This window comes from Trichoplusia ni, chromosome 14 (genome assembly GCF_003590095.1).
Source record: "Trichoplusia ni isolate ovarian cell line Hi5 chromosome 14, tn1, whole genome shotgun sequence".
Classification (NCBI taxonomy): domain Eukaryota; kingdom Metazoa; phylum Arthropoda; class Insecta; order Lepidoptera; family Noctuidae; genus Trichoplusia; species Trichoplusia ni.
Genome location: NC_039491.1, coordinates 6,559,724 through 6,584,105, shown reverse-complemented (window position 1 = coordinate 6,584,105; position 24,382 = coordinate 6,559,724). Strand labels below are relative to the sequence as shown.

Here is a 24,382-nt window from a genome sequence, read left to right as displayed (position 1 = left end):
AAAAATAATTCCCACCTTTTAAAACCCTTAGCTTAAATTTAACAAAATACCCAGTGGATTACGTAACTGTCCCATAGTGGATTTGATAGAGATATCAGTTAAAACCTCCCTAATATCAATTAAATTTCATCTAAGTCTTAAGTCTCTCCCTGGTTCCCTTTACCGTGAGACCGGAAACAAGCCCTCACGCTCCTATCATCCTGTCATTATTTCTTAAACACTAATAATAGTAACACTAATTTATAGTGAATTTTATATTTTATTTTAGGTTTACATTTTGGTGTGATGAAAAAAAGTAAATCTCTTAAAGAAAGCTAAAAGACTATTAGCCCGATAACAACAAATAAAACACGCGTTAAAAAAAAGTTTGACATAAATCAAAAACAGTGAGATTTTCTCTTATACACGCTTGTTTGTCCTAATTTTAATAAAATATTATGAGAATTATTGTTAATTGAAAAACTAAGTGTTTCTTTAACTATTCTATGGGTCGTGTTCATGTGATAATGTGATGTGTTCATAATATTCGAAATGGAGACAAATGCAAATCAGAAGGGTGAGTACTTCGTCACTCTTCGAAAGGTCTAAGTCTTGTTTGTGTATGAATAACTGTATCTTGTGAGACTTGCGACATGAATTAAGCTGACGTATGTTGTCCTAAACTTATAATTACAATATGCCCTCAATAATTTTGCGTATAACACATAAATTATGTATCGTTAGGAAATATGTTTCTGTATCGGGCGTCACACGACGAAAATGAGCTTATCATGTTTTGATGACTTTCTTATCGTCTTAAATTTGCCGTGAAGACAGATTGAAATGGCAAATACCAGTGAGGTTTAGATATATTACAACTGTTGCTCCTGTCTTTAGTCTTTCTGTTAGAGTATGAGTCATTTTGTTGGCATTGTGATGTCGTGTGCATGTTAAATACTAATAAGCAAAGTGCGACTTGCCTTTGTAATCGTAAAATAATATGTTGGGTTAGAACCTTATTATGTTTAAAATACATAAGACATATCACTTTTTTATATAACTGAGCATTTTGGTGCAGCTTGAAATTATTTATGTGGTACAGGTTATGTTTTGATTAGAAAAAAGTAATTACAAAATTCATAACAACAATAGTTTTACTTTTTGTGTTAATGAAATCAGGTTTAGTATTTGTTTTTGCATTTACTAAGTACTATCTTGTCTTGTGGGAGGTGTCTGATGATAACTGATAATGTTTCTGATAAAATGTAGAACAAAATTTGAATTTAGTACAATAAAAATATCTAAAGTTGCTAGCTTTATTTCATTTCATTGATGAATAATGGTGTTGATATGTTTATGAATGTGTGATTTTCCTAGTTTTACATGAATGAATAATTGCTTGGATAGAAACTCTTAAATTTTTCATTAAAGTGAAACAACTAAGTCTTACAAAGAGAATTTGTGCTTTTAAAACAAGTGTGGTAAAAAATAGGTTATTTTTTTTATTTAATGGTATTATTGCCTTGCATAAATATTTTTATTATTTCTAAATAATTGTAATGGTTACAATAACAAATACATGTAGTAAATAAAATTATTTTCCAATAAGTTCATTAACTCAAGTCATGTATAAGCAAATTCCTGAATATCAAAGATCTGCACCGATCTGTAAGATTTACTTTATACTAGAGCAAGACAAAAAACACTGTCAATATTACTAGTATAGTTTATTGAAAAAACTAAGTGAATAATAAGTAAGCCTTATTATTATTCATCTACAACATTCTCAACTGACATAGCAAATACCACATTTAATTCTTTCTGCACTTTACACTAAGGCATATAAGCAAACCTAAAACAAACTAAGATTAATTAGAAAACACATCACATGCCTAATTACAAATTCAAGGTGGCATTTAACAATGTATTTGTTGTTGCAGTGTCATGTATGGTGAACTTTGCGTATGACGCGTCGGAGTCTGACGAACTGACGATCAGGCCCGGCGACGTTCTACGGGATGTTGAGAGGCTACACGGTGGATGGTGGCGCGGGGAACTCCGCGGCCGGCGGGGCATGTTTCCCGATAACTTTGTGTCGGTTATCGATCATGAGAACCCAAGGTAAGAAAGAAACTCACAAATACTATAGACTGATAAAACGAAGCTTTTAAGTGTCTTTAAAAGGGACTGCCACCACCTCTTGAGTTTTGGAAAAATTACAGTTGTGGAAAAGTGACTCCACTATTCATCAAGACTTAAGCGATACAATTCCTCATAGTGCGCCGATTCGCTTTCCAGACTACAAGTCTTAATTCAAGAGGTGATGATAGGTCCTCGAATGCCTTTTTACTTTTTCAAGTGACAGAAACCTTACTCCGACCTAGAACTTGGCCAGACTTCAACGTTTCTATAGACTCGGCGCCCAAAGGCATAAACGTAAATAAGTAGTTCATTATGACTCACTGTGCTACAAAGAATTATAGAGTATACGTTTGTTATCGGATAAATAACGATAGCCAATTAATAAATAAATAAACTAAAGATTTGATAAAGCAGGTATAAATAATCTATACGTTGTCTTATCGCTGCGACATTAATATCAGAAACGGTTGCATGTATTGGACTTCGATTCGATTATAAGTCTACAAAAGGCTAGGTTGAGAAATAGATACAACAAAAAAAACAAACAATGTCGTTTAAGTTCGGGAGCCTCGGAGCTTTGATGGTAATTTATCCCTACTAATATTATAAATGTGAAAGTAACTCTGTCTGTCTGTTACGCTTTCATGTCTAAACCACTGAAGTGATTTTTAATGAAGTTTGGTACAGACATAGAGTTGACCTTGAGAAAGACTATAGAATAGTTTTATCCCGGACTTTTGAAAAGTTCTCTTGGAAACGCGATATAACCGACATTGACGCGGGCGAAAAGCTAGTATTCCTATATTTTATTCGATTGTACATCGCAATTCACACCTCATATCAACGTTTTTAAGAACTCGCCTGTAATTAGGTCTTTCGTTTGATACTCAATTTATAATGACCATATAACTTAAATAATCATTGTTGCGCTTCTAAGTCGTGGGTACGTTGCAAATTTATGAAATGCAGTTTGTGTCCTTACGGTGTTTTTCTTAACCGTTAGACAGACATATCTTAGGGAAAGTGCCTGAGCACACGTACCTTTTAGGAGTCACTGTAGCCGGGTTCTGAACCCTGCAACCGTGTGCATACAAATCTGGTTATTAAATCTCGTCATGAGAATAAATTTGAAATGTACAATATCGACAAGCAATGCACCTACCTGACATTATTCTAAAGTAATAATGTTGCTGACTTCTAAATTATATAAAAATGGTTCGTTGCGGTTTTGTAATAGTTTCCTAATCTATTAGTTATATCAAACATTCGAGCCTCGCTTCTGCAATTCTCGAAGGTTAGTTCCGTGTATGTCTATAGGTCATCATCATTTGACTGACTCTACTTACTTAATTTTCAAATCTTTAAATTCTTTAGTGGCCTGTAAAGGATTAGTATCCTTGAAGTCTAATATGGAGATTAAACTCTATTCGATGTTAACGACAATTCGTCCGTGGCCCTGATTTCGTTTACTGGGCCAGTGTTGCATAATGTTGATCATTGGTAACACTCGCCAGAATGTTTGCAACCTATTTGTTTTTTATTCAAATGAAACCATTTGGAAGTCTTTTTTTTCGGGCAATGAAATTATTCCTAAAATTCATATTATACTGCGACAGTATTATCATGTCAAAGTTCAATAACAATGAGAAAGATTTATGTAGGTATGCTGAGGTCGCGGGTACAGTTATGGCGTCTCAACTTTGTTCGTTATCCTACTCTGCCTAGGAACATTTCTTACGGAACTGGTTTGTCGACCGATATGAAATTACCATGTGTGTCTGTTGTCTAGTATATTGACACAGATATCAAATCTTTATGGATTAATTAATGGCAACTTGTTTTGTAGACACTGTTTGTTTTTAATTACTGATATAATACTCTAAATAAACGATCTACTTTATGTTAATGACAATTATAGTATAGTGTGAATCATTGTTCTAATATTATCATTAATTTGATATGTTTATTAGCCACTATAGCGAAGTGGTTTTAAGTTACACATAGTTTGATATTTAATCTCATAAAAATAATCGCGTTTCGTGTTTTTTTGCTGACAAAATGCTACCTTTAAATTGCTACCGCACCTAAAATTAAAACTTGTGTTATCTAAGCAATTAAAAATGTTCTGTGATAACATTAAAGTGTATGGTGACGGCCGTTAAAATCATTAGTTTTAATGCTCTGTTATTCACAATAAATTGTGTTGAAAACATACATTGTGATTTACTTCTAGAGTATGTCGCGTTACACACGTAAAGTTAACCACTTCATTTAGTCATACGCGTCTTGCTAACACAATCAGTGATGTCATTCTCTTAAAGATCGACTATAATACAAAATGTAAGCTTTAAACAGTTACTTAGTACTTCACTACATACTAAACAGAGGAGGTATTTTCCAAAGTCTTGTAATCTTTATAAATATCGGACGTGTTCGGGTTTTTGTGAGATAGCTTCCGGCGAAAGTCGCTCTAGGACAGTAGTCTCTTATAGAAAATTACTTAATATGGCTTTTGAATTTTATTTTCGATTAGTAGTATAATAATGACTGTGCGTACTATCTAATCAGTTTGGATAACGCGATAAGACGTGCGGCCCGCTAGTCAGTGTTTGTTGTGTGGCCCTAGTGATGTATTTTCGTCTGTCTTAAGTTTTGGATAGTAAATTCGTCAATATTAGTAAATCAAATAAGTTAAGGTATGTGATTCAAGAAAAAACAATTGTGCAAACTGCATTTACTTATTGTGTGAAGTTGTGACGAAAATGAAAAACATTCGTGGAAATTCTGTCTGGAGAGTTGTCTTTAGTTCCGCCAATAATCTGGTACAGCAGTGAAAACTTCTATAGAGGTTAACTATTCGAGGTTAATGCTCCTACAAATAATAAAACGCAGAGATGTCGTCTTTCTCCAAGTGTTTCATGATTGTATTGTTGTGAGCTATAATTATCATTCGTTATAAATCAATAACAATGATAAAAATATGTAAAGGCTTGTAATTATTTTTAAAATTTCAGTACAAGACGGAAACCTATTTTGTTATGTGGAAAAAAAACTTATTTGTGTTTAATAAGTAACAAATACTACTTATGACGAATTAACACCTAATAAAATACTGTCATTTAGAAGTAGGTACTTAGGTTTGTTGATTATTTTACGACAGCAAAATAACGCTGGACTAAGGTAATTCAATATAGTGACAGTTGTGTTGAAGAAAATAAAAATACGATATTATCAATAATGCCTACATAACGTTATTTGAAGAAACCCGGTCGTGTTGCTCAAATAAGCGGAATCCGATTGCGGATCTCAAGTTATTTAATAAAGAAGACTTTGCCAGTCAAACAGACAGATCGGGTAATAAAAAATGAAAGAAGCTCTAAAACTAGCTCTTTTAACTGACATTCCATGATCTTTGTCATACATTTCAAACTCGTTTATAGGAATCGCATATGGAAAGAAAGGTATTATACTTGTCTTTCGTTTTTGTTCTGTCAAAACGGGAAATCTCCGCAATAAAATTCATGTAGCTATTGAGAGATGATTAAATATACTTAGGCGATAAAAAGTACCTAAATTGAGGAGCTAAAATTGTATGTCTATTATATTATCAGAATCTCTTTTAGTCACGATTATTAAGTTGTTCACACTATAATTAAAATGAGCAATCGATGACTTCACGAGTATTTGCTTCATAAATTAAATTGACAGTTATATTTTTGATAAATTGGCATTTCAAATACTAAGAGCTGGTTTAGCACATCAATAGGACGATTTTCCAGCTATTGTTTTGGACGTCGTTTCGTTTTAAAAGCGCGTGTCGTCGTCATCGGTATCAGCATCAGCTGACATCCGTATTGTAAACGGAGCGACCGCGATCTGACCTTCATAGCTCTACTATTAAGGATAACGGACTGTAAGGTCAATTTGTCCAGAGTCAGCGCATATTTTTTTCCGTAACCGTAATCGCTATTACGATAATCTCAGGAGCAGAGAGTCCGTTTCTCGTATGTGAGAAAAAATTCTAATCTAAATCTAAAAAATGTCAGACGTAACGGGTTTTAAATATTTATAAACAAACTTGTACACGTAAATATGCTACAAATTGGTTTTCTTAATTAATTACAACATTTACATATTGAACTGGATTAAGTTTTGGAGCTACTGATACTCAATGCTAATTCCAAACTCAATCCACATCCATTTGTTTCACACACACCTAACACTAAGCATGTTCATAAAATTGTACGGTATCATCAACCATAAAAAAAGAAAACTGTTGTAAACATATTTTTCTCTTACTTAAAAATCTCTATATTGTGATAGTGTTTTGTTACATATGGAGCCATACGAACCAGTGTTGTGTTACGTGAAAGTTGTGAGTAAATAGTGACGTGTTGTTGTGTAGACCGGCGGGCGTGCAGGGCCGATGCCGGGCGGTGTTCAGCTACCAGCCCGCCAACCCGGATGAACTGCCTCTGTGTGTCGGCGACGTCCTCGAAGTCCTCGGAGAGGTAAATAATCTATATTTTTCCTTGAGACCTCATAGTGATATTATGGCAGCTGTAGAAGTGGGACAGCGCACTACGGACATAGGGCGGCGTCTCTTTTCCTCAACAGTAATTTACTTATTGTGACGTGACTGAGGGCTCTTTGCATACTCTAAAGCGCGTGAATGCATTCAATTCTTTTCACTAATTTACTAAGGAAAAACTAAACGGAAATTGTTTTTGAATTTGTCTTTGAATACTACGTTAGCTCTACCATTTAATGTGTGTAAGCGCAGCTCATCGTGTTACTATAAATATTTTATTACAAAATAAAAAAGTTTAATGTAGGTATCACAAGTATTTGCGTAAAATATGAATAAAACAATATCTGAAATAAGACAAGGCTGAAGATATTAGTCATTTGTTATATGTACCTAACTTTAGTGAATAATCTTTCTGACTGTACATCACATTTGTCAAATTGACACACCTGTGGAAAATACTGTTTTTTTTTAATATATCTTTAAACCGCTTCTACTAGCCCATGAACCTTACACCTGTAATGCAAAATAAAAGCTATATGCAGAGGAAACTTAACCCAAATTCAAATTGGCCCGAAATCACTCCCCTGCAACAATACCCACACAAACGTTGCACATTATAAGTGTATCAATTACACTTGGTTAGATCATAATCATTAGTCAAGGGAATAATAATACAACCTTAATTAATTCTATAATGGACTGCGTGTCTTAATGGGTAATCGGTTTTTAATGTCTTTAATTTGATATTTAAAATTATTTGGTCTTCGTTAGTGCAGAACGACTGATGTAAGACTAAATGCAATCACTTTGTGATGTTTTAAGTGACATTCAAATTGTAGTGCTTTGTGATAGTGTTTTTTTCTTCTTTTCTGTGTGTTAGGTGGAAGAGGGTTGGTGGCAAGGTCGTCGTCAGGGTCGCATTGGAGTGTTCCCCTCAAACTTTGTCGTGATGTTGGACCCGCCGCAACCCGCGCCGCCTTTCGAGCCAGCGCCGGCGCTTCCTCCTAAGCCAGGTTAGTACTCTTTACAGTACCTGTACATAATATTATAAAGAGTATTGTGTACGCATGCTTGTTCCGAGTCTGGGTGTCCTTGTGCATGTGAATGTGTGTTTGTGAAACACCCCGCTACACAAGGATTAAATTCCTTAGTGCGGGAGTTTTTTTTTTCTTTGAGTAGGATAATGTTTGTGACAATGTTTTTTTTAATATAAAACCTGTTGAATTTGCGAGTACTCGAAAAACACGATATTAACGAAGTTGGGCACGGGTCAGCTGTGATAAAAAAGATTGATAGGACAAGATATCGGTAGGAGTTCCACCGGATCACGTCTTTAGGTGCACATAAAGCTTACCTAAAAAATGATCTCAGTACTTCAATTAAATTAAATTGTTAATAATTGCAAAGTATTTATATTACTTAGGTACCTATTTACATTATAACGTTACGGAATCCCGTCCTATTATTTCCTGTTTAAATGTTACAATAGAAATATAGCGGCATATATGTATTCTGATTTTTCTCATAGGGCTTCTGAGTCACGTTAATAAACCTTATATAGGTGTTCATACAAAGCTGGTTCGTCATTCAATCTCATTGATATAGTGTATTTACATTAATTGACCGACTGCGTGTTGAAGGGGACGCATCGCTTATCATTTTCGTGTTAAACAATTTCCGTGGATTAATCCTCGTCACTTTAAAGTTTGCGTGTGAATTATCCGTATTACTTTTACACAGACAGTGCCATTGTTGATTCAGTTTCCTTTAAATTGTGCGTAATTTACAAAGTACACATTAATGACTTCATTTGTCGCCGTTTGATAAGTTTTGTGATAACCAGGTCTTTGAAACTTTGTGTCAAAAGAAGTGTGGCAATGCTGGAGAAGTAGTGTTATTGTTCGTCACGATAACATACTAATTCACGTACAAAGAGTCACTTGTGCTGTTTGTTTTAATCGCGATAAAGTGGATACAATAAATTCCCACTTAATACATGTTTCATTTTTATTCTCTCTTGTATTTTGAAAGTCACTACTAGCTTGTGTATGAATGTGGGGAATGTAGTCAATTAACAGATAAAATCAACTTAATTTTGAAAAATCTCCAGAGTGAGAAGAGCTAATAAAGTAATCATAAAACCATCCGGGCCGCAAAAATAATTAAGACAGTATTCCATCATCGATAATTGCCTAATAGATCAACTATTTAAAGATGACGTAAGTACAATCAGCGACAAGAATATATAAAAAGCCATCCGCTTTATAAAGCTCCTGAATACAATAAAAAACAATCCCGGTTATTGGGACTGGGAAACAAAGTATGTAAACTAGAGTTCGGAACTTGCTGAAAAGCAATGTACAGGTCTTATCTCGATATTTCTTTATCGACTTTTGATGCTGAGTGTACCACTAATCTGTAACGAGCTTAAACTAAAATGATCTTTATTGTTATGCAGTGAAGGAGCTTTGTCGCGTGCTGTTCCCTTACTCGGCGGTGAACGAGGATGAGTTGACGCTGTCTGAGGGCGACATAGTGACGATCGTGTCTAAGGAGGCTCCGGACCGGGGCTGGTGGCGCGGCGAGTTACACGGCCGGGTTGGACTCTTCCCTGACAACTTCGTACAGCTATTACCTGCAGGTAAGATTATTTTAAAGCTCTTTTTTATTACTGTTGCAACTTTATAAAACTTAAAAAAGGAGTTTATGTTATATCGCCCGAAAATTACCTGTATTAACTGTGTAGAACTAATTTGATGCCAAGTTACTCTTGCTGTCTATAACATTTTTGCAATAGTTTGAATTTGCCAACATATAAACACTTGTTTGAGGAAAACGTGAAGAATGATTGCACGCACTTTTATATATATGGCTAATGATATAGGCATTCCATTAACAGTTAAATTAATATCCATTTATATCTCCAGCAAATATAAAAGGAATCCAAATATAGTGCATTACATCATCTCCCGTCTTACGTCTTGAATAGCAATCTGCGTATTATTGTTATGGTATTGTTCCCTAGAGCTCGTACGTAGCTATATGTTAAGACTTTAATGTAGAGTAGAATATTTGAATACATACTTACAATAATGGGTAGTTTGAATAGTTTATTTTAGAGGGCTATTGTACCGACCGGGATGGTTGGCGCTCTTTGGGGGAGGCCTACGTTCAGCAGTGGACGGCGATAGGCTGAGATGAATGAATGATTGAATGAATTGTACCGACACTAATCAGGGTATGGGTCGATATTTACTGAAAGACGAATCTGCTTATGTTGTAGCTTAATCAACCGATTTAAAAACATTCGCCAATCATTTCGACCCAATTACCAAGTTCAAAATTGCTTTGCTACAAAGTTAATATCTTTCGTCCAGGTTGACCCTCATCGACACAAAATATGAGACAATAATATGACGTGTTAGAATTATCAAGATGACTAAATAAATAAAAGCTTTTAATATGATAATCGACAATACAAATTACCATATTTTTGTAATCGCAGATTTTATAGATAATCTAATCTTTACAACCGATCTATACTCAGGTTATTATGGGTGATGTATAAATCTCCGAAATATTTATATTTAAAGTAATAATTTGAAGCCCATAAAAATAGTCACCATTTATTTTAAAAGAAATTGTCGGATACTACTTAGGTAATAGATCAAAAAACGTAATTAATATTATCAAAAGCTATATCTATGGAAGGATTACAAAATAGGTAATTTATCACCGATTCCAGAATATACTTATGGTTTAACTATTAGAAAGAGACACCTTACATATTATAAATGTGAAAATATATGTTATTAACAATTGCTTTTATGTACCTCAATGAGTGTTAAAGTTTAAGTAATCCAATGTTACAAAAGCAATAACTAGGGAAACATAATCCGAAGATTGTAAAAAAAAAAAATAGAATAGCCGCATCCTTGAGGCGCAAGCGCAGCCCAATTAACTTGACATTGTACTGTGTGACACTTTTCATCGCGTTAACTTTAGCAATTGAATCGTTCATTTCATGAATAAATTAATAACACAATTGCTTTAAAGTGTTATAACAACGTTTAATTTATTAGATCACGTCTTTGTTACAAATTCATGGAAAACGGTTATAAGAGTGGGTTCATGGTGTTATAATGCTGTTTAGTTGTATCGTGATATCTGATGTAATCGCCACACCTACCTTGATTTATTTATAGAGTGTAAGTACGTATACTACTTGCCTATGTGATGATACACAACTTCTACAAAAAACTTGTTTTATAACATTAGTCATTCAATTTACTGTTTTTATTTGAGTGTGATTTATTCTTACTCTGTATTACAATTAGTTCTATTTAATGTGGTTTGATTAATTGATCGCATTATTAATATTTTGTGTTCCCTAATTAGGGTGTATTATGATTGTGGTTTTTCCGCAAACGATACTCACTTTAGGAAAGGCTGTCAACAACAGCAGCCTGTCGTCTGTGATGATATAATACAATACTAATTGTAGTGATGAGCTCACAAACCCTCGTAAACTAGTCGGTTGAGCGTGAGTAAAACCTTATAGGCAATATATCTATACATAATATATCATATAAAGTAAGTATTTTCACAATCAATACGCCAACACATTCAAGGCCAGCAAAACTAGTAAAATATTAAATGCTCTTTTATTAATTAATTCGATTGACGAAGGTTCTTGCAACTTGCGAGATACATAATTTATGCATGTTACAATATCGATCACATCAATCCCAAATACACTACTGATTTGGTAATGATTCTACATATTAAAGTGTAAAATATAGCTTCATTTGTTGTTGTAATCAATAAATATTACGTCACATCTTGAAACAATGATTTTATGAGCAGGCAAAGATTCTTAGTAATAATTTATTTATCTGTCGAGAAAAATATTTCAATTGTCTTTTAGATGGGCTTTCAAAGGACGAAACATATTTTTAAATACGAATGGTACCATGTATATGACCTCGAAATCATTAAACCTTGAATGTTTGATATTCAGTTCAAACTTAAATAGATAATCTTAACGCGTAGATAACATCTAAAACAATAATATTATCGTTGTTGTAAGTTAGCGCGCGAAAACTAGCGTTGAACGCGCAAACATACATACAGGCTGTTGGTAAACAGTACGCCCACTGTGGTTTTAGTATTCGATGTTCTGCTATTGACATTTCTCATGAAGGTTGCGAGCTAAGTCGTGATTTTGCGTAACTGGCCGCTCCACGCTGTGTCTCGACACTGTCTTTTTATAACTAGTTGCCTCACGATTCGCGTTGGTGTAACACTAATGTTGCACCTTGTGACAGTTTTCGAATATCCTGTGTTTTTGTCAAAATGATTTTTGAAAGTGAGTGCAGTTTATGAAGTAAAAAAAACATGCTTGTTGGAACTGTGTTGTGTTTAAATCTTATTGTACTTATTCAGGAAGTAAAATTGTCTGTTAAGCAAATTTGTTTTGTTGTTAATGTGTATCTTTCGTATTATGACATTTACCATTAAATACCTATATGACTGGTAGCTACGTTTTTTATTAAGTAAAAATATATATTTTCATAGTATAGTAGCTATGTCGGATTCAGTACATTAAGTTTCGATTCTGGCACATCATTTTAATTTATAAAGTTGTAAAATATGTAGACAATGACACTGACATGCCTTAAATGTGTATGCAAATAAACAAAACAAGTTTACTTTTCAGTTAATTTTGTACCTATATGTATTTTCTGATAACCAATACCAATTCCAAATATTTTTTTACATAATCATCCCTATTGCTTAGGTTCATTCGATATTATATTCATCATGTGCTAATTTCACTTCCCCAAGCCAACGGCTGACAAGATTTCCTCATAACTTGCAATCACGATGATAACTTATTTTCCCGCCTTTACTTCCAGTAGCGACAGACTTGGAGGAGAAGAAGCCCGATCGTCCGCCGCCTACTAAGACCACCCCCATTTACCCGATCCTCAACAAGTACTCCGAGAAGACCGCATCTGTTAAGGAACTCACTACGTCGAAAATAAGGTACCTATGAATGTTTACCATTAGTTTGGTTAACATGGTCATTGATAGCGTTTAGATTGTCTTATTGGGCCAGGGATTAAAATAGCTAATACTGACTAGTGTCCCAAATTGTTTGGTCTGTTTTTGTAATGTCTATGTACTTTGGATCTGTTGGAGGTACCAAAGTAAAGAGAACTACTTCATTTAGAACGTCAATTGTGTTTATAAATGATTATGCGTCAAGATTTATTATTCTCTCAGTAAAAATGACATTTCTTATATTTTGTGACTGAATCACGACTTGAAAAAACCTCAACAATACAAATGTTTGCAAGTTTTCGAAGGCATTAATTTGAAGTAGGTCGATGGCCTAACGGTTTTCGAATATGTATTTTATTATTTTAAAGGAATGCGTCGTAAATTTCCAGCGACACTCAATGATTACTTTAATGTATTTTTTACGTTGCAGCTCACATAAAGAAAATATAATTAACAAGGAAACAAGTACGCAGAGTACGATCACGCACACGAGTAAGAGTGAATCCGAAAAGATAATACACAGTGAGACAGTCAACGATGGATCTTTGGAGCAAGTGAGTATATTCCAAAAAAAAATGTGCTAAAACAGCTTAAGAAAATGCATAGCTTAACTAGAGTTGTGTATATTTATATGCACAGTTAACTTAAAAACTAAAGTATTTTTACGGAAGTCTTCGAAAGCGTTCCCGTTTAGTCCCCCAGATACTCGTATATCTTAAAATTATAATGAATTCTGCTCGTTATGTGCTTGATTGAGTGAGTTATACTTGATCCTTGACATAGAAGCATTAGAAACACTGTTTTGCAATATGCATGCAAATGGCAATAAACGCTTTAAATGATTTAATATCTTTTAATAATGTCTCATGCGAAGTAAAGATAAAAAGTAATATTATCGTATAGATTTTTCCTATTTACGTTTGTCCTCATACCGTATTTTGTTTCTTATTTACAGATTAAGAAACCACCGGTGCCATTAAAAAAGAGTCCAACGCCTTCTTCCGGCGTGGGCAGTTTATTCAGTGGATTGAAAAATAAAATGCTATCGTCAACAGACAAGTAAGTAACCTTTTTCCTTTTTTTCACAGTTTCATATATTTCATTTTAAATAAGCAGCGGGGTTCAATCTGGCGGTTCTATATAACTAGACTGCAATCAGTGCGTGTTGTAGCGCAGGTAAAATTGAAGTACGCGTAGTGATAAAAAGAATATCGTCTTCTATCGTAAGAATTGCTATTACCTATGTTCTATTTTAAAGAATATATCTATTTTCAGGGAGAAGTCTTCATCAACAGTATCGAGTAGCGGCAGCAGCAGCGGCGGCGAGTGGGACCGGCCCGACGGCGCCGCGCCCAGCAAGGCGACGCCCGCACTCGCCAACACCAACACCGATACCAGCGCCAACGCCAACACCAATGCCAACACCTTCGACCACGTCGAACGAAACTCCTTGCTTAACGATCCTAGAGCCGGCAGGTACGTTGGGATACTCTTACACATTAGTATCAAATAGTATCAATCCAAAATCGGGTCGGGTCAACCACCCGGAAAAAAAACTATTAAGTCATAGTCGCATCATAGGGTGACAATGTGACATATAATAGTGTTGTTTTTGAATATGCAAGATTTAATATCCTCCTTGACAAATTAATAAAACAATATTCAAATATAATTCATTTGCTGTGCTGCTCTTCCTTAATCTGTCGTGATATTCCAAGTTTAATTGTACAGTAAGATACTAAAAACATTAATCCGAAAAATAAAAACAAATATTCCATATAAAATAAATATGAATTCCTTTCTAGAGTAAAAGCACCACGCCGCCGGCCGCCCAGTCAAGCGCTACGCGACGATACTCCGCAGCAAATAGGATTAAGCAACGGCCACGAAGGTAGTTATGTTATTACTCATAACGTGCGTGCGTATTTCATGAATGCTCAAGTAATCTGTTTACAGTTACGCTTGTGTTCGCTTCAGTAGGCAGGCTTGTTAATTTTCATTGTCTATGTCGCGACCTTGGCTTTGCTCCGCACAATATAGTATACTCAGAACGACCACTCCTCGTAAAATCTAGTTTAGTGTTTAGTGAACAATAGTTGTCGATCAATATGGAAACTAGAAAAAGAAATAGAATTGACTGACTGAGTAGAATGTAATTTGAATCTCTTTATGTCAAATAAATAAAAAAAGCTGATGGTAAAGTAAAACGTTTAGAAGTACATATTTAGGGCACTGAATTCGCAAAGAACTGTTTTCATATTCCCATATTTAGCGGCAGGTAGAAAAGGTATCAGAATAACGTAATGACATTGTATTCCCAGCAGACAAGCCCCCAGAGAAGGCAGAGCGCAGCGGTCGCGCAGAGGAGATCAAGCCGCGCGCGCGCGAGTGGGAGCGGCACAAGGCGCCCTGGATGGAGGAGCTCAAGCTCAACCAGGCCAAGAAGACCTCCGGCGGGGACGGCAAGGCGCGCGCCTCGCTCGACGCCGGCCTCGCCAAGGGCGCCAGCGGCAGTACCGACAGGTATACATACACCTTTTCAATCTCTTCTACGATTAAATTTGAATGGTATTTTTTGGAAATAGGCTATTATGTAACATTTTTTTATCGAACACCTAAAATATATTGGACGTTACCGAGAATTAGCCATTTTTATCGCCTCATAAGTGCTGCTCTGGCTGTAGAGACCTTTTGCGTTACCTTTTGTGTTACACATTACATTATAACAAAATATATTTTATTTTTACATTACAGAATCCTGGACTGTGGTCTAGAAGAGAAAAGATCAACTCATTCTATGGAAATGTCAAAAAGCACGTCTTCAATAAGTAGTCGACTATCAATAATGGAGAGCTTTGAAGAGGTAAGATTTCAAAATATTGCCGTAATAACAGGGACCTCAAAAATATGAAGTTTTTTTTTATTTATTTTGTAATGGTTTACTCACGCGTTTATCGAGACTAGTTTCAGACCTAACTGGAGTCTTAAATCAAGAGCTGTCGCGGCGGCTGGGTCGCTAGTATATAATTACGAACCCGCCTCACGAGAGCTTACAATAATTTGTATTACAGACGAAAGTGCGTCATTCCTTGGACTCGAAGAAAGACGCAACTCCAGCTCCCCGCGATACTGAGACACACGCGGTTAAACCCGTGCAATCACCCACTGCTGCAGGTATGTGCTAGCTATTCAGAATTGTTGATCTTGCTAGTCTATTAAAAAGTGACATTAACTTTGTATTTCAAAAATTCAATTCAGAAATGTTATTGCGTTCGTGAGTAAAAAGTGTGGTTAAGGAAGTTTAAATCCGACTTTGTGTAATTACCACCATTTGGGAAAAACATTAGTGACTACAGTCGTTTTTGCTATAAGTATTCCAATTGTTTTCTGTCTATTGAACTTAAAGGTTAAACAAGATCAATATTATTACATTCAACCAAAGGAGAATCCCGATTCTGGGCCTCGCCGTTACACGAATGAAATATGTACCAAAAAATTCTACTATTTTTCTTAGTTAACCCATTCAAATATTAGCAACAATTACAATGGCCAAGTCTAAAAAAAAGTACATTCCTATTTTTCTATTTAAACCAACCTTTGTAAACCGTTAAAGTATTTATTTTATTGTACACTAGCTGTTGCCCGCGACTTCGTCTGCGTGGTTAGAAGATATAAGTTATGACTTTTTCTTCGCTCCTATTGGTCGCAGCGTGATGATATATAGCCTAAAACCTCCCACGATTAATGGTATATTCAACACAAAAATATTTTTTCAATTTGAACCAGTAGTTCCTGAGATTAGCGCGTTCAAACAAACAAACAATTAGTATATACATAGTATATACATAGTAATTAGTATATATATAGTACAATTAGTATATAGATGCCAACGATATCTTCGCTACGTTTCATCGATTTTTAATTTCTCGCGCGGAGATTTTAATATTACGATAACCCATTACCTATTAACTTTTTTGGCGTAGTGTAAGAGGTAATTTTGTTCTATATTACATGCATAATATATCTAACTTATTTATTTGAATAAGGATTAATACTGTATTGTTAAAAAGAGGATCGTAAATAACCCATAATTTTACTGTATTAAGAAAACACATAAAAATGGTTATTGTGGGTTATCCTTGGAAGATAGACATATACCACCGCGGACTTTTTTGTAGATCTATTAAAGAGGTACAAACCCGCCATACATTGTTTTGTTGTAACTCAAAAGGTTTTGGCAGCGTTCTCGATGAAAGCTCTCGAATGGCTTGATTTTTTCCGACATGTTTAACTAATATCGTTGTAATATCGTCAGTTTACACAAAACCTAAACTTATTATACACTAAAACCTTCCTCAAGAATTGCTCTATCTATTGTTGAAAACCGCATAAAAATCCGTTCAGTACTTTTCTAGTTTATCGCGAACAGACAGACAGACAGACAGACAGACAGACGCGGCGGGGGACTTTGTTTTATAATATGTAAGGATAAGGATGTAAGGATAACTTCATTTGCAAACACTAGCATTAAACAATAGAGTGTACCTAGAATATAATCGATTTACGGTCGCTTTCTATATTCGATCTCAATCCCTAATTTACGGATCGAGATTGACATTTGAATACATTTACAACTTTTAGTGTTTCTATAACCGATCCATGGATCGTTTTCTCGATCTTTTTCTTCAATCTATCTTTGGGAGGGCGGATCGAGATTTTAGATAGGTATTTGTATGAAAGTGACAGTTATGCGTTTTCTATAACCGATCTCTGGTTTTGACAAATCGATTTTTGACGTTTTTGATCTATAATTGCGATCCCCAATTTTTTACGGATTGTAATGAGAAATCTGTGAAAATGGAAATATTTTCAAGTGATAGTGATAGCGATCTTGAAGTATTAGCTCAGCTATCGGACTGGGATAGTAGTGACAGCGACGAAGAACAAACTCTTTCCTCAAAATTTGTAATTGTGATTGTGATGTATCGAGTGGCTGTTTTTTTTTTCTGTACTTTACTTGTAAACGGGGGTCAAGGATTTAAGCTGAAGACCAGTGCTCAGTAATTCTTTTGGATTGCTAAGCATAAGCTGGCGCTTAAACTTTTTTGCTTTCGGTATTATAGTTTTTGTGTACAAAGTACCTACACTTTTACCAATATCTGTAATACTGGAACTCAATAGATAACGATTATAATATTCTCGTTTTGATTTATTTATTTAAAACCATGAAGTATCATTACAGGGTTTACCCTAATGCGACAACTTAGAACTTAAACTAAACAAAAATTGCAACACATTACATTATTAAAAACACATAAACACGTCAGTCTGATTTTGAAGAAGTTGGTGGTGTGGAGAGCTCTTGTAAGAGGTGCTTTGGCGAGCAAATTTGTTCTCGCTGTAGGTGCGGGCTTCGCCGCCGCCGCACGAAGCGGTCCGGTACACACGCTCAAGCGCTGCAATACTTCCGGGTGATTCTTCACTCCACGAATCACCTTCACCAAGAAGACGACCAGTACAAACTCCCGTCTCATATACAGTTGATCATTGCTAACCATGCTCAGAACAAACAGAGTGGGATCCATGAGTAGGTAGAACGGATACACCCGATACAGTTTCTTGGACAGATGGCGCGTGAACTTATTCTGAACGCGCTCGAATATTGCCGCTGTATTCTATTCTATAACTGAGACATCGGAAACACAAACAACAAATAAACTTGCGATTTTAAAATATAGGGTTGACTTTGGTTGATATATTATGTTAATGTCAAACTGACTGACAACTTTTCGATTGACTGACGTTCCGTTACTGATCAATAAACGTTTATTGTCGTTTATGCTTTTTCTAATCTTGAGGTAGAATTAAAGGATTTTACCGCTACGACTTCCCAATAATTTATTTTTGTATTTTGTGCACTTTTTAATGATTATACATAAAATAGATATGTTATTTTATGTATATTATACATAAAATGATAATATTCAAAATGTAAATATTAGTTTAGTTTAGATGTATAAAATGTACATTATAGATGATTAATAAATACAATCAGTTATGGAAAAAAAAATAGATAAGCTTTAAGAAAAAAGTCACCATTTTACTCATTAATAATCGCTGAAGTACTTTTTCTGCACATGCGTAAAACAAAACGTTTAGCAGGGCGATCTATCCGTTTTTTTTCGATGGATTTCGAGACGAGATCGATTAATGAAATGCAGATTCAAGCTCAATCGAGAGATTGAGTAAAATCTGGATTGATCGGAATCTTAGATTCGGGATCGAATATAGAAAGCGGCCGTTAATGTCAAACTGACTGACAACTTTTTGATTGACTGACTTCACGTTCCGTTGCTCATCAATAAACGTTTATTGTCGTTTATGCTTTTTCTAATCTCGATGTAGAATTACAGTATTTGTCCGCTACGACTTCCCAATCTTTTATTTTTGTATTTTTTGCTATTTCTAGTGATTATACATAAAATAGATAAGTTTTAAGAAAAAAAGCCACCATTTTACTCATAAATAATCGCTGAAGTACTTTTTCTGCACATGCGTAAAACAAAACGTTTAGCAGGGCGATCTATCCGTTTTTTTTCGATGGATTTCGAGACGAGATCGATTAATGAAATGCAGATTCAAGCTCAATCGAGGGATTGAGTAAAATCTGGATTGATCGGAATCTTAGATTCGGGATCGAATATAGAAAGCGGCCGTTATTTCACATGGATTGCACTAGTAAATGGCAAATGCCAATGTCAACGTCTGACAATTGACATCGTTTTTTCAGTTTTTCATAAGTGTCATTCGCTTTTCGTATCTTCGCGCATGTGAATGTGTTTTTCAAATTCTCGAGATTTATTACAATATTAAACCTGTGCTCGAATACTGGACTCGGGCATTGATTGCCTTTTGACTGACCCTCGCTTGCATATTGGATGCCTGCTCTATGCCGCTGCCCGTCTCTGTCGCTATGAGCTCAACACTCATAGCCAATGAATTGTTGGCGTTTATAAAACACGCCATCGACACCATGGATGAAGTTAGCATCTTGCAAATATGCAAGACTAACTTCAAGGAAGAAGAAATAAGCAGTGGGAAGAGACTGCTGTACATGAGCCTGGACAAGCTCGACCAGATGCCGTCTAGACGGAGGGACGGTACGGAGAAGAGCGTCCAAGACATAATCACCTTGCTGAAGGTGACCGATCCGGACGACGTTCCGACTTTCGTGGCGAAGGATCTGCACAAGCTGCCCCCCGTCACGTTCGACCACGACGACGTCACCAGGCTCCTAAAAGACATCATCTTCCTGAAGACGAGCCTGTCAGAAGTGCAGTCCAAATTAGAGGTCTCGGAAAAGACCATTCAGGAGCTGCGCGCAGAAGTAGTGTTATTGCGTAACACTATGTCTGTAAGTAAGTCACCTGACGAGGCCTCTAAGGTGAACACACGTCGCGGGGCGCAAAACCTTTCCGCCTGCAGTTTTCGATGCGTCTGTAGTTGTAGGAGAGTGCAATGCCCCGATTGCGAAAGAAGTATCCGCGTCGACGCCTCGGCGCGTTTATGCTGACGCCGCTGCTCGAACACCGAGCTGCGTGACCTTAGCCCGCGCGCCCGCGCGTGTTCCTGCACGAGCCGCGCCTGCTCCGTACGGGGCCCCGCTGCCCGCCGCACCGAGTGTGCTGCTGCTGAGACGGGAGGAAGACGGTGCAGAGGTGGTGCAGAATAAGAAGCGTCGTCACAAAACTACAAAGAACCGCTGCGGCAAAGCTCCAACAAAGCCCGAAGAACTAGTGCGTGCCGCGCAGCCGAACACGCCGGTATACATCTTCCGCCTACATTACTCTGTGAAGCGAGAGAGTATCGTCGAGTATGTGCGCCAGAAGTTGAAATACACGCTGAGGGTGCAGGAGCTGGAGTCGAACTGCAACGTCAACTTCAAGGCGTTTGTGTTGCGAGTACCAAATTGCTTCCTGCATCTCGTCTTAAATGAAGACTTCTGACCTCAGAACGTGGTGTTCCGTCGCTTCCGCGGACAAGTTCCACCAGAACGCACTAAGACGTAGTATAAGGAAGCTTACTAATTTAATTTTAAGCTATATAATACTAACAACTATTGATAAATATCTATGTTAGTCTGTAAGGTATATGTCTATGGGCCTTAGTAGCCTGATAATAAAATGATTTATTATATTATGATAATCCTAACGAAGGTGGTATTTAAAGAAAGATCTCAATAACACGGTTTTTTATTTTAATAAACCTATTGTTGCAATCTCAGTTTACTGTAATTTCAGATGGTATCAAATCCCCTGGTAGTAATTACAATGTTTAAATATGTCATTATTGATGTAAGTAGGCCTTATCTAGCAAACATATTTTTCTGCTGAGGTTTTCACGAATATTAAACTGAATTCACCGCTTTTATTTAAGTAGGTACCTAAACCTCATCATGACAGAACATGCATTTCATATGTAGAAAACAGCCTCAAAAACATATTTTTAATTTAATTGTCGTGGCGAGCAATTGGTGTGCAGCATGTAGTAGGTTTGATTCCCTCACGGAACAAATATTTGTATTAACTACTGCCAGTTGTCCCGGATCTGGGAGTTTGTGTATGTGAGTTGGAATGTTTGTAAACACACCCATGCTACATGAGAAATGTAGTGTAGAGCAGTTAAAAAAATAACCTAATCTTAGAAACCAGGAGTGAAGACAGTTTTAAAAAAATAAGGCGTGGTTACTTCACAAGCAGTTTAACCAAATCATGACAAAGGTAACTTAACATTAATACATTAAACTCGTAATTACTGCAAAAGATTGTAAATGGCAATCAAAATAACAATATGGCTGCTATGCAGAATAAATACAACGAAGGAGACGGAGATGTTTCAGCGATGCCAACTGACAGCAGAGAGAGAACGTTGCTAAGCGCTCCATCTTTTTTAGCGGACTGCTTGTCTTAAGTCCCAGGATTTAAAGAAGGATGTTTCACTAAGGATCTTGAAGAAGGAGGTTTCGCTTAGACTAACATGTACTGAAACATTGTCTGATTTTACCTATTTGGCCATTGCTGAGAGACGTGAAAATTGGGCTCGTGAAATCTCCAAAAAAAGTTCTCTAATTTATGGCAAAATTCTAGCTCTGTAACGCCAGGCCCAAGATTCTATGGAGTTTGGTTTTCTCCTTTCAGTATTAAGTAAACCGTCGTCTGATGATGCGATAAAGTTTTGACAATGTTTGACTCTGGCCCTGATCCATTTTGCTCGTTTGTAATTAAACTTAGGGTGAGATGAGACTAAAGCGCTGATTTAATTGATTATTTCGAGGAGTTGAAAATGTATAACTAATTAAATTGTTTGTCACAGGACGAACGATTATGTCAATGTTGGAAGAGATAAAGAAGCCCCCCGCGCCGCCGCCGCCCGTGCCTGCTGCAGCCGCCGCGCCCACGCCCACGCCCACGCCCACGCCTGCGCCGGCTGCCGCCCTGCCCGCGGCCACTGTACTCACCGCGAGCGTGCCCACCATCCCCCCGCTGCCGGGCGCCGCCGACAAGCCCAGCTCCCTCAAGCTGGACAAGTCGCCCACTCCCGACAAGCAGGTGGAAGCCACCGCGCTGGCCAGGCAGGCCTCCAGAACCAACACTATAGAACGGATAGAAAAAACAATCTCCTCAACTACCAACGCGATAGGCACCGAGAAGCCGAGCTCAGGAACGCTGGAAAGGCGATTGCATTCTGTTAAAACGGAAAAAGTTGAGAATAACGAAGCCTTGATTGCGCAGCTTAATGATAGAGTGAGTTTTTTTTCCTACTATTTATCTCTATAAAACTGGTCTTAAATCTAATTGAACTTACTAAAATACTATTTTAAATCTTGTTTTACAGAAAAATATTAATTGTAATTGCTCTTGTTATAGATTTCAACTCTTGAAAAAAGAATAGAAGTACAAATCAGTGTGTACAATGCCGCCATCAAGGATTTGAAGGCACAGCTGAACTTGGAGAGCGAGAAGCGCGTGGCGCTGGAGGCCGAGCTGGCCAAGTTGGGCGCGTGCGTGACGCAGGTGTAGCGGCGGGCGCGGGGCCACGCGCCGCAGTACGCCAGCTACCTGCGCTACTAGCGGCGCCGCGCCCGGGACCAGTGGCCTCAGCGGCGCCGCGAGCGCATGTGCCTCTAACCTAGGTATATATTCAGATCAGACCCAAGCGACCTTTTGTCCTTCGACCGGTTCTGTATCGTGCTTTATCATCGGATGTTTTCTTTTACAGAAGTCATATTTATAAGCTTACATGATTATTTATAATGTTGTAATATTCAATATTTTATAGTCGAATTCAGAGCATGTGCTGTTGGCCACTAGGAATTCAGGTACTTATGTCAGTAGTCAGTTTTTGTTTAACTTTTAGTTTTACTGTAATGGTCACTAACAGCTTTAGTATTAAGAATAATTTTCATATCATCCGTATCGAGACTAGAAAATGGTAACTACTTGTACCTTAATTGTTCAATATTTATTACACATATCTTCATTTATTTATGTTTCAATGAGCTATTAATAATATAACCGATAATTTTAATTTCCTGCGTACCGTTCGATTGAGTAGTATTATTATCGGACGTAGCATTTAGACATTTATTTTTGTTATTGCATACATTTAATACAAATTGTTATGTGCTTTCAGCAGGTGAGCGTAGATTAGTAGCGTCGTAAACGTTTACAAAATTATGTGCCATTATATTTGAACGATGCACAATACAAACTAAAAGCTGTATTCGATGTGTATCGTGATGCAAAGATCACGTCAACCTGATAGTTGTGATTAACACATTCCATTTACATATTAGAATGTACGTAATATTAATTCGATCTGTCATTGGACGTACAATAATGAACCAAAGCTTAATTTGAAACGGCATTAACATAGTGAAATATGTACGTATTATTATATTTTATCGAGATCAATATTTTTATGTACCAGTTAATATATTTTTGTACGTGTACAGAGATTGTTTACGTTTATTTATACACCGAGTGTACCTTTTTGTAAAACATATCTCGAAATTTATTTGTGAAATTACCGTTACACTTTTAGCTAAATGTTGTATTGTAAACAACACTCATTTCATATGAAATTATTTGAAAACATGATTCAGGTTGTGTTTTGCCATCCATGGTATACCTCGTCTTGGCAATTAATCTAAATAGATATACCTACATATATTAGTACGATTGAAGTATTGCAACTTATTATTATAGTTGTTAATTAATAAGTAAATCTTTAGTATTGTTCTAGAGGTTGTAGATTTAGGTTACTATGTGATAGACAATGCCTAACTAACAGTGTTTTTAATTAACGTAAAACATTCCAATGGCTTTAAATCATGCACAAAGGAGTCACACAAACATTTTTTACATTATTTTTATTTTTAGCAAGGACTTGGATTTGGTCTCTTCAAATTCGTTCAAGTAGGTGATATTACAAAACGGCCGCTTCTGTAAATTCGTGTAGGAAAGCAATGCATTTATCTATTTAAATTAAAGTCTTCTAACTAAAGATGCAAAATTGATGCAGTTCTTTCTCTTAAAAGTCAAATAGAAAATCGGTGCGATGAATGTTGATGTAATTTTTTTTTTTTTTTTTTTTTTATTTACT

At 36.3% G+C, this 24,382-nt stretch overlaps 1 protein-coding gene across 5 annotated transcripts; it reads left to right on the top strand.

Moving 5' to 3' along the window:
• Positions 1-361: 361 nt before the first annotated feature.
• Positions 362-23,970, top strand: LOC113500745 (SH3 domain-containing kinase-binding protein 1-like). 5 transcript variants are annotated; one of them, XM_026881631.1, is made up of 15 exons: positions 362-556; positions 1,920-2,100; positions 6,527-6,632; positions 7,533-7,665; positions 9,111-9,293; positions 12,571-12,700; positions 13,149-13,272; positions 13,674-13,777; positions 13,994-14,194; positions 14,524-14,609; positions 15,043-15,241; positions 15,473-15,581; positions 15,790-15,892; positions 22,091-22,521; positions 22,645-23,970. In XM_026881631.1, the coding sequence occupies exons 1-15, from the start codon at positions 532-534 to the stop codon at positions 22,795-22,797; spliced, it is 2,268 nt and encodes a 755-aa protein (XP_026737432.1). In that variant the 5' UTR covers positions 362-531; the 3' UTR covers positions 22,798-23,970. The 5 variants fall into 5 exon arrangements, with proteins under 5 accessions (XP_026737432.1, XP_026737431.1, XP_026737433.1 ...); XM_026881630.1 differs by having other exon boundaries at positions 15,040-15,241; XM_026881632.1 differs by lacking the exon at positions 362-556 and adding an exon at positions 577-986 and having other exon boundaries at positions 15,040-15,241.
• Positions 23,971-24,382: the final 412 nt, after the last annotated feature.

Excerpts from the sequence above, each read along its gene's own strand:
- LOC113500745 (XM_026881630.1), top strand. The coding sequence starts at position 532 with ATGGAGACAAATGCAAATCAGAAGG. Across the intron at positions 2,101-6,526 it reads ATCGATCATGAGAACCCAAG|ACCGGCGGGCGTGCAGGGCC; the intron begins GTAAGAAAGAAA and ends GTTGTTGTGTAG. Across the intron at positions 15,893-22,090 it reads GCAATCACCCACTGCTGCAG|GACGAACGATTATGTCAATG; the intron begins GTATGTGCTAGC and ends TGTTTGTCACAG.